The sequence below is a fragment of the Cajanus cajan genome, chromosome 9, assembly GCF_000230855.2.
Source record: "Cajanus cajan strain Asha chromosome 9, NIPB_CcT2T_4, whole genome shotgun sequence".
In the NCBI taxonomy this organism is placed as follows: Eukaryota; Viridiplantae; Streptophyta; class Magnoliopsida; order Fabales; family Fabaceae; genus Cajanus; species Cajanus cajan.
In genome coordinates, this window is record NC_138525.1 from 1,394,006 (window position 1) to 1,405,683 (window position 11,678).

The 11,678-nt window shown below is 32.9% G+C and overlaps 1 protein-coding gene across 1 annotated transcript; it reads right to left on the bottom strand.

Annotated features, from left to right (window-relative positions):
* Positions 1 to 2,159: 2,159 nt before the first annotated feature.
* Positions 2,160 to 5,958, bottom strand: LOC109795248 (uncharacterized). The gene is made up of 2 exons (XM_020354693.3): positions 3,024 to 5,958; positions 2,160 to 2,916 (listed from the first exon to the last, which is right to left on the bottom strand). The coding sequence occupies exons 1-2, from the start codon at positions 5,905 to 5,907 to the stop codon at positions 2,519 to 2,521; spliced, it is 3,282 nt and encodes a 1,093-aa protein (XP_020210282.1). The 5' UTR covers positions 5,908 to 5,958; the 3' UTR covers positions 2,160 to 2,518.
* Positions 5,959 to 11,678: the final 5,720 nt, after the last annotated feature.

Genomic DNA, 11,678 nt, shown 5'->3' on the forward strand with positions numbered 1-11,678 from the left:
CATGCCTATCCAATAGCAGTCATCCGTCAACTAGCATTAACGATTATCTAGAGCAGAATTAGTGCCATTAATGATATAATGGCATGTCTTGAATTATTTCATAAAGCGATGGAAACTATAGGGCTAATTGGATGCAGACGTGAAGTTCCCAGAACTCTTCAATAGCAGCTCTGAATTTTAATTTATTGTTTTCTTTTGGAATATATCATTTTATTTACACATGATTAAGGGTCTGTTTTGTTTTGCTTATTTTAAAGGAATAATCAATTATTCTTGACGGATCATGAGAGGTCTCATGAAAAACAAGTTTTTCTAAATATGCACCAAGTTTTTTCCTTAAATCATAAATTTTTTGAAAACTGATATTATTATTCTTTTTAATAATGTGGAACATATTTATGAGCTGCAATGAAACTCGTCAACCTAAATTTTTGCTAAACAAAATTCTTAATCCCTCTGGTTTTTTTAATTGTTAATTTTTTTAGTTAATTTTTTTTTTTTATTTGTCATTTTCAATATTCAAGACAACATTATATATTGTACTCTTGCACATCCACCTAACTTTTAACTAATTTATAGACAACTAATATATATTTATTATTTATTATATAATAAAAATAAAAAAGTGTATAATAGAAAACGTCAAAATTATTTTATTAAAAAAATAAGACTTATTATTTTTCTTGATTTATATATAAAAATCTTAAAGCGAATGTTGAAAAGAAATAGAGGTATACTTTTTATTTAAAAAAATTAATTAATAATAATATTATAAAAGAATTCATAATTATTTAAAATATAATTTTCATTGGTTATAGTCAAAATAAAATGCAAGAAAAATAATATTTTGATGAGAATAAACGATACTGGAAGACAAAGTGATGCTCTAGTTTTCTTTTGTCTTCCTCCTATTGTAGAAGTAGAAGACATTCATTTTAAAATAAGTTCCAAATCTTCTTGCAACCTCATTTTAATGTACTTAAAACCATTATTCTCGTACACATTCTTTTAACGTATTTCTTGTTTCTTTATTTTGACAACGCAAAAATACCATAAACACTGTTGGGATACAAACAAGTCCCACATCGATAAAATAATACAACAAATAAAAACTTATATAATACAAACATACTTCAATGATTGAGAGACCTTTTGGGTGATGACCAAAAAGCAAAACCGTGAGGGTTAAGGCCACAATATCTCATCATTGTGGAGTATGTTTGTGTAATAACCTTATAAAAATAACTCATAAAATATCCTCTTAGATAAATACCATAAAATAATCTCATCAAACACTTGTTCCTCAATTATTTTTAGTCCTCTTTTCGTACTCTTCCTAGAAAAGCCAAAAAGTCGTTCAGGAAAGAATCTTACAAAATATAACTGAATAAGCTTTTTGGTCAGTTCAGAGAATTTTGTGAGCCTTGCAAATGATAAAAAATTGCCATGTTCGTTTTCGCAATCTGCATATGCTTCATGACTTTAAGTCTAACAATCTTATCTGTTATACATGTTATGTTATGTTATCACTTTTTCAGAATGATAATGGTCGTGCAGAGCATAATACATGTGCGTGTGATTAACTTTCATTTCCAACTTAATATTTGTGCCTCCGAAGGACTTTCCATTCGTTGAAAAGTCTCTTTCAGACAGCACATGAGACATGTGAGGCATTCAACGTGGGACCATGTGCCCACTGTTTGAATTCAGTGTGTGCTCGTGTGTATATGTGAGAGCGAAAGAGAGAGATGCACCCTACGAATCTTATTGTTTCTGTAATATCCAAAAAAAAGACTCCAATCAATCATTCTAATTAATATCACTTCTTCACAATGTCATCGACTTATTCGGATAAGCTTTTCTATAGAGAAGTAAAGAACCTAAAATAAATTGAGCTTTCTTCTATAAATTATAATTAATTTATACACTTTAGTTTCTTCAAAAAGTCAAATGAGAGTTTCTGTAAAATTAAATTTAACTAATTGAAGAAGCTCAATTTATTTTCTATGAGTGATTACGGAAAAGTTTATAAGGCTTCAATATTTCTTAGACATCCCCCTGTACTGGCAGTAACATCTGAGAAGTTTCAGCACTTATACCCTGGAAAATGATATCAATTTATTTAATTGTTTCCATGTTACCTTGTTCACCACATAGACTAAAATAAGAACGTCAAAATTTGAATTCAAGGTAAAAGCACAAACAAAGATCGCAAAGACATCATTAAGACTGTATTGAGGAACCAACTAGCCTGAAACTTAATTTGTTGGGTGAAATGCTCTAGATTCTAGAATGCTTTTTATTTATATCTAACACATGGATTCTTGAAATATGCATTTATATCTTAGATTACATTTGAATATCTCTATTAATTCTGGCCACCTCTAACTGACATTCAATTTCACTATGCACAATTGATATGAACCATACATTCTCCATGAGTTGCATGCTTGCTCAACAGATTGAGTCCTCTGAGAAATTAAAGGAAGAACTACAAGTTCCACGTGAAACACCATTCTTAATTAGGAGGTGGTAAAGAAGCATGCACTGTTAAAACTCCCTTTAACACATCAGAGCCTGTGGTTGAGGCCTCAACAGGTCGAATTTCCTTGAGCATTGCAACAGTGTCCTTCATTGTTGGACGATCCTCAACTCTGGTGCTGACACATAGAAATGACACGGCTAGAGTTTGTAGCATTTCATGCATAGTAGAATCAGTTCTCCCTCTCAGCTTTGTGTCAAGAATCTCAGATGGGTCTCCTTTGCTAGCTAAGTGGTTCCTAACCCATTGAACCAAGTGTGCACCCCCAGGGAGTGTTGGATCTAGGGGGTGCCTTCCTGTTAGGACCTCAAGTAGGACCACACCAAAACTGTACACATCACTCTTCTCACTGATCTGCTGCATAGATGCATGTTCTGTACACATACCAAAACAACAAAAATTAGTACTGTTTCAAGGGGCTATGCAACTACTGAAAAGTCCAAAATACTTAAATAAATGAAACTTAGTGTGAAAAAAGTACCTGGAGCCATATATCCATAGGAGCCAGCAAGGTAGGGTCTTTGGACTGGCTTGGGATGAGTACAATCACCATTTTCACTTGCAATTCTTGCTAGGCCAAAGTCAGCAAGGAAAGGTTGATAGCCAGGACCTAACAACACATTCATGGCTTTGACATCTCCATGCAATATGGAAGGCACACAATCATGGTGCAAATATGCAAGTGCATGAGCCACTCCTAATATAACATCATATCTGGTCTCCCATTCTGGTTTTCCCTTTCCTGAACCATGAAGTAATGAGCTCAAGCTTCCATTAGGGAGGTAGTCATAAAACAGTAGCTTCATGTTCTTGCTGGATCCCCAACCTAGAAGCTTGATGATGTTCTTGTGTCTAATTGAACTTAGTGCTTGAATTTCAGAAGTAAATGCTTCGGACTCTGCAGATGACCACATCTTTTTAACTGCTAGTGTTTGGCCACTTGGAACTGTGACCTTATACACAACTCCTGAGCTTCCAGTGCCAATCACATTGGATGATGTCAAATTCCGGACAATGTCATCAATGGAGAATTCAAACTTCTGATACAAAGTCATCGCCCAACTGTTATTCTCCATGAGTGCTTTGTTAGCAACATGAGCACGGATCAAGACATGGATTGTGAGCAGTACTAGTACTGCACTGGTGCCTAAGAGAATGGACACTATAATCTTCGAAGCCAATTTGGCATGACCCTTGGCTTCCAATCTTGCAGCTGGAGTTTCAACACTACCAACAATGTAGAGACCATCATTTCCTGTGAGATCACTGAGAGGGAGTTTCCTGAAGAATGGAGTGTTAGGCAATTCTCCAAAGAACTCATTGAAGGAAACATTTAACGAAACAAGGTTCTGAAGGTTAGAGAGAGCATCCAAGTTTCCTGAGAGCTTGTTATGGGAGAGGTCAAGCACTCCAAGTTTTCTAAGACTGGAGAACTGGGGTGGGATTTCACCAAAAAACTGGTTACAACTAAGATTGAGAAATATTTCTAGTGAAGGAATTTGAGCAACTTCCTTGGGAATTTCTCCAGAGAAACTATTGCTTCCCAAGTCCAGAAGTTGTAACTTGGAGCAAGATAGGATCTCTTCAGGGATGCTTCCACTGAGTTGATTCTTTCCCAAGTTGAGTTTGGTTAATTCAGTTAATGAGCCAATGGAATGACTCAGTTCACCTATTAGCCTGTTGTCTGAGAGATCTATTAACTGCAGGTTTTTGGGCAGATGATCTGGAACAGAACCAGTGAGACTATTTGAATGGAGGTCCAGAAACTTAAGATTTTGGCATTTGGATAGTGTTGGAGGAATCTCCCCTACAAGGTGATTGCTGCTCATATCCAAGAAGTTCAAATTCTTCAAGTTGGTGATCTCAGATGGAATGGTACCTGCCAGTCTATTGTGATTTAACCTCAACCTGTAGAGACTTGTGCAGTTACCTATCTCAGGTGGTATAAAGCCTGACAAGTCATTAGAAAGAAGCAGCAGTTTAGTGAGGTTCCTCAACCCAAAAAGTTGTTTGGGTATTGGACCAGTCAAATTGTTGTAAGAAAGATCAAGTGCCTGAAGGTCTTGGCACTGTGAAAGACTATCTGGGATTTCTCCTATGAGCTTGTTCTGCCATGCAAAGAAGAGAGTCAAGCTTCTCAAGTTGCCAATAAGAAGCGGGATCTCCCCTGAAATAGCATTGTTGTCAACCTCCAGTTGAGTCAGGGAAGTGCAATTTGTGATTTCAGGAGGTATGATGCCTGAAAGCTTATTGACACTCAGTTGAAGCCCTTGCAAATTTGATAGCTTTCCAAAACTGGTTGGTATTCTACCTGTGAGAAGATTTTCTGACAAGTCTATGACTTCAAGTTGAGTGCAGCTTCCAAGCTCTTCTGGGATAGTACCTACTATATTGTTTTGCCATAAGAGAAGACTCTGAAGCTTGCTGAGCTCTCCAATTTGACTTGGGATTGAACCAGAGATTGAGTTCTGGTACAAGTACAGGTTCTGCAACTCACTGCACTTCCCTATCTCTTCTGGGATAGAGCCTGACAGCAGAGTTGTGTAAATGGCTATGGTCTGAATTCTTTTCAGCATTCCTATTGAAGAAGGAATACTCCCAGAAATGCTGGTTTCTGCAAGGCCTAACACCACCAAATTGGAGCAGTTTCCAATTTCCCATGGTACCTCACCCTTAAGGTTTGTGTTCCCTCCTGCTCTCAACACTTGGAGCTCAGTTAAGGAGCCAATACTCTTTGGAATTTCACCACTCAGTTTGTTGTCATAGAGTGTCAAATTCACAAGAATTGATAGATTTCCTATGTTGGATGGAATGCTGCCTTCGAGAAAGTTGGCATGCAGAGCTAAGGTCTGCAGTTTGCTCAGCCTGCAAATTTCTTCTGGGATTTCACCCAAGAGAGAATTGCCACTGAGATCAATGACATTGAGCTCTTTATAGTCTCCAATTTCCTTTGGAATCCTGCCTGTGATGTTGCTTGATGACAGGACAAGAGTCTTCAAGGACCTGAGAGGTTGAAAATTTGAAGGCAGTGAGCCTTGTAAGTTCACTGACTTCAGGTTTATCTCAACCACCTCTCCTTGTAAGTTGCAGTGCACACCAAACCAATTGCATGGGGTTGGGTTGGAAGGGTTCCAAGATGCCAATGCATCTGCAGTATTGTCTAGACTGTTCTTCCATGCTAAAAGAGCTTGGCCTTGCTCATTAAGGGAGTAACAGCATGGAAACAAAAGAGAGTTTAATAAGAGAAGCAAGGTGAGGGAGAAGATTTTGGTAGAAAGTGACATGTTCCTAAAGTTTACAGACCTTGCTGAGAGAAGAGAAGTGGTGATCTGTTTTGGGATTGTAGAGGGGGAAATCCTATACATTGTTTATAGAGGAAGAGAAGAAGCTCTGGACACGAGAGCCAGCTTTCTTATTCTTATATTGGTGTAATAGGTTTCTGTTCATTGACAAGGACATTCCATATCCATGATGATGGTTGTTTATTTTTATTCAGCTAAACACCACTTTTTATTCATTATTTATTTGTTTTTTGTTTTTTTTTTATATAGACATAGTTCACTTAATATCCTAAAGTTAATAAGGATTAATCTGTATTTGCGAAACGTAATTTCTATCAATCAAACATTATTTTAACAGTAACAGAAATTGATCCTCCCAAGTCAACTTCCTATGTCTTATAACACATATTATCTCTTGTTGATGGTTGAGAATTAATCTTCTGAGTTACTAAAATTTATCTAAAAGGTAAATCTTTCCTAAATAGCGTATTATTTCATATACATAGAGTATCAAACCTCTAATCATATGGCTAAAGACATCGATATCTGATAATCATACAACACCGTGTTGGTAAACACCACTTTTTATATTGGTTCGTCGTGGTTAACCTGTCAAGTAATGCGTTGAAATTTTGTGAAATTTGCGATCTGAATGTAATCCAAATTGTTAGTATCTGTTAGATAGTGTTTCTCTAATAGTGTGAGACATGAAACTGGTGGAGGTTGAAAATCATGTAAAGAAGATTTCCCATTTTTTGTTCCCCACGTGGATACATAAATTATCTTGTTTCCAGCTTTTATTTGGTAATAATAATTACTTTTCATCATCATATATTTATTTAGATGCTGAGATTGGCAACAAACAAAGCATAGCCAAGTAAGCACTAGTAGGACTAGTAAAATATAGAACAGAAAATGACTTTAGCACTTTTTTGAAACGGGTTATTAAGGTAATTATCTTGCCTTGCAGATAGTGATGGTTGATTAATCAAAGTGAATAGACCGTTTGATGGTTGAGTGTAATAGCTCTGTATTCGGTTAATCAAGAAGATAATTTCTTCCTTTAATCAGCTAGGCCCATTTTGTGGTCCATCACCTTTGTGTGGCTGCAGGTTTTGATGAGCCATTGATGTGGTGGTTGCTACATGCCACCCTTTGAATTTCTGAACTTTAAGCAACTTGGATCAGATTATCAAGAATGCAGCGAAAAGGTTTGTTTCCACTGTCAAAATCCCAATTGGGTATCCATCATTGCTGCCAAATTTACTCAAATAATATCTGTGGTGATTAATTCTGTATGAGAAAATGGACCTAATTTAGCTCACAAATAATAATCAGAATAAGACTCATTTCGGTTTGTTAATATATGAATGGAGGAGTGTGTGAAGAATCTGATGGAGAAGTGAAGTGCACATGGAAGCAAGGAATACATGAAGAACTATATTATATTACAGCAAGATCTGGTCATGAGTATAGGGTGGTCTTTGCTTTAAAGAAATAAAAAAAGAAAACTATGATAGGTATGCTGACCAAGAGTGTAAGGGACAAAATTAGAGTTTTTTTTCAACTATTGAATTGGAATTATACACAAATCAAAATTAGATAACTAGCAAAAAAATAAAAGTCTGTTTAAATATATGTTCAGCTTCTTAATTTTCCCCAAAGTGGTGATCATGAGTCACGGTTTAAAAATTAGAAAAAAAATTAGATTAACAAAATTTCTTTCTTGTTTTTATGTGATGACAGAATTACAGAGCTGAGAAGCCACTTTTTCTGTAGTTGCCTTTTACTTGAAGATGCCTTCTGCAAGTAAAAGGTATTTTCAGAATCAATTGGAAGAATGTGGAAGCCATTTTGTGTTTTTTTGGAGTGGAGCATGTGCAGATAACTACCAACAATATGTACGATATTTTTAATATAAATATTTCTTAACCCTGCCCAAAAAGAAATAAAAAAGAGATAGAACTACAAATTCAATACAAATAAACAAATAATTTGTTAATTTGTACAGTACCATAAGAAGTTTAACTTTATAACTAGTTTAGATTGATGGGACATGGAAAAGTAAGAACATCTGCAATGGAAGTTGTTTATAAGCAACTTCCTGTGCCACATTACTGCCAAATCAGCTCTGCTCTACTTTATGGGTTGCTTAAATTTTAGTTGCTTGTAGAAGTAACTCTGCTAAAATTTAAGTAACACATAAAGTGGGTCAGAGCTGATTTGACAATGATATGACACAGAGAGTTGTTTATAAGCAACTCTCATTGAAAATGCTCTAAACAAGACTACGATTAGCTTAAAGAAAGAAAATAATTAAGACTTGTACATCTAATGTGACAAAGGAAAAGAAAAACAAAAAGAAATTCAATCGTAGTATTTTCGGGAGTCATCGATCCTTGAAGAACTCAAATGATAGAATCGTTATCTGTTATAATAATTACTTAAAGAATAATGTATATTATGATTTCTAATTGGTAAGTGATTAATTTTTATGCATGGTTAGTATTAACATTTTTATACTATTAAGTATTAATCAATTAAAAATCATTTCTATTATGACTTTAAATGACTATTGTAGAAGTAAACAATCTGGAGCACGAGTTAATTTTTTTATAATTAAAAAAAACAAATGAATAGTCAATATATATAGATATCATCATCACCTAATACAAATGATTCAGGATTTGATATGAACTCAATTCATCTCATGTTATAATAATATAGAATTTTATTTACATTTCACTATTGCAATCATTAAAATTTTGTTTTGGTGGATATATTTATTTAGGCAGATAAAATACTAATAAATTTTGATTAATCATTAAGTAAATAGTGACATAATTTCAAATATATTATTAACTTTTAACTTGATAATTATAAAAGTATCATTGTGTTAACCATTTTTGTAGAAAAAAAAAAGAAAAAGAAGAAGAAGAAGAAGAGAGAGATGTATAGGCTGTTTCTACTCTCTAGACAAATTTACAGCTATATCAACCTTTTCCCAAACACACACAACTTTAGGGAACCAGTTTCCCCACCTATCATATGAATCTTGAAAATGAGTAAGCCCTATTGGATTGAAGATCCTTGTGCCTTATCTAGTTTGAACTTTTATGACCGTGTTCTGTGCATTATGAGTCTTGCATGATATCAAAATTAATCTTCGCCAATTGTCCCATCTTCCATCTGCTTCATTTTGCTGATAGATGGGGAAGTTTCAGCTACACCCACTAATTAATACATCTTGAATCATCAAATCAAAACTGTAGACATAGGACAAGTTTTATTTATCATGCAGCCGTGTAATAGGTAATTGACAGCTTTATCTTGATTCATTGAATTCAATGAATGTGACTACTTTGTATTATATATTTAATTTAACGATTTAGTAATCAAATAGCTGCATAAGCTATAGTACCCTAAACTTAAATTTAGATATGGTTGTGTAATGTGTATATATAGTGAGAAAATGGAATTCAAATACTATAAGGACAGAATATTTAGAGAAAAAGAGTAATATTTCATGGTAAAGGGAAGATCAATGAGGCAAAAAAAAAAAGGGTGAATAGAGGGAACCCAATGACATTGAAAAGAAGAGACAGAAGGCACCATTTTATTGTCGGGTTTTCTTTGTAAAAAGCAAGTCATAAAGGTACCACACACACAAAAGAAAGAGCAAATGATAAAGGCTTCCCCTGGGGGCAAGCTATGATGTCATTTTTCAGTAGCTATGACAAACAAGAAGGCCCTTTTGGATCACTTGGTAACCCCCCAAGCAAGAAGAATTCAGTGAATGAAAATAGGAGATTAGACAAGAAGAAGAAAAAAAGATATGGGTGATGATTATTCCCATCCACTACAACTTTTTTTTCATTTATAACCCAAAAATTCATAAATAACCATAGATAAATAATTAGCTCCTCTTGAAAAATGTAATTAATTCATAATAGTATTTAATGGATTCACATAGTAATTAGATATTTAGCATTCACACATTGTAAAAATATTTATTTAGTAGAAAATAATTATAAAATTGTGAGTTTAATACACATATATTTTTTTTTATTGTTATGATATTATCTATTTTATATTTAAGTTATCGTAGATTTATTTTTAATCATTATCCAAAATATTTTATACTAAAAAAAATATTTATGTATTTATAAACTATTATTCTAAGAATGGAGGACTTTAATTGTATTTAAAAAGAACTCATATTTACACTGAGTTAAAATTTGGTGTACTAATGGGATTGAATACACAAAGTTTTAAGTTTAAGACTAGTTGTGATTATCTAATTCTTACATATAAAAAAAACATATTTACACTTAGTTGTGTAATTGTTAATTCCTTTTCTATTTTATTTAACATTAATAAGATGCCTTTATATTTTATTTAAAAATTAAAATTAAAATTAAAATTAAGTGATAAAGATAGTTAAATAATAAAAATAATAAAGTGAGTAGTTATTAAAAGAGAATAATAGTTATTAAAAAAATTTAATTTTTTAATTTTTTAGTAATAAAAAGTTATAACGGTTTACTTAAATATCAAAAATTAGGATGATTACTAAAAAAGAATATATATATATATATATATATATATTATTTATTTTGACAAGCCATTCTGGTTTTGCCCCTTCTACTTTCCATCCGAGTTTTTGAATTTCTATTATTTATATGAATCTCACCACGACGGTTTTTGACAAGCATGAACGGAAATTATGATTTAATTGGATATATGAATAGCATTTTTTAAATCTAAATCACATTCCTGCTGTTGGAAAGCATATCGTAATATAAAAAACATGAGGAATGGTCATAACCTAATTAATTCCTAACAAAGAAAATATGAGGGCACATGACATGATGAAACAAAAAAATGCTGGATTTTCTATGAATAAATTAAAAACAACGGCTACATGCTGAGGCTGTCATAATGGTGCAACATGTACAGATGTTTGCATTGAAGCATTGATTATCAACATTTTATGGTATATTCCTTTTTCCTTTAAAAGATTATAATAATAAACTTACACCCCAGCAGCTCCCATGATTCTCCTATGCTTCTTTTATTATAAGTGAGTGTCAGACCTCAGCTTTTGTTACTTTTGGGAAAACAAATTATTGCATAAGTAAAATAAAATTCATAATATATATATATATATATATATATATGAGTTAATCAACGTAAAAAAATTTTTATACTGATAATTAATCATGTTTTTTAATAATGTTATATTATTTTATTTATTTAATTAAATAATAAAATAAAATAATTTAAAAAATATGATTGATTATGAGTAACTTTACATTGACAGCTCTATATATATATAGGTAACTTTTCTTTGAAGGAGAATATTTAAATCTAGTTGAACAACATCATGGAAAATTCAAATTTGACCAACAATATAGAGTGGTCATCAATTATAAATTTATAATTGTAGTACGAGTGACCAAACATTAATTAATAGAGCAGTGCATTAATATTGCTATAGGAACATATTAATTATGGCCACTCCCTTCTATTACAATAATGAGCCTTTTGTTCATGTTCTTCTTGTCGGTAGCCATTTATCACTGAATGTGAGTGAAACAAGTTACCCATTAGATTTATAGCAGATGATTCCATCCACATAACTGATATAAAACTTAATTTAGACTGGTTGTTTACATTATTAAACTTAATAGTTTTTCTAGCTTAGCAATCAGTGAGTGAAGTGTAGCTCTTTAGCAATTATACAAGGAAGTGTAATCATAGAATAAAAGAGAATGGTTCCCCGTGCCTCAAATTCTGGAAGTGTGAGAGGAATAGAGAGAGAAAGATAGGGAGAGATTTGATGATTTGCATTG

What these genes read in the sequence shown, in the direction of transcription:
- LOC109795248 (XM_020354693.3), bottom strand. Translation starts at nt 5,907, where the DNA reads ATGTATAGGATTTCCCCCTCTACAATCCCAAAACAGATCACCACTTCT. An exon ending in CTATGGATATATGGCTCCAG is followed by an intron (nt 2,917 to 3,023) that starts GTACTTTTTTCA and finishes GTATGTGTACAG; the next exon opens with AACATGCATCTATGCAGCAG.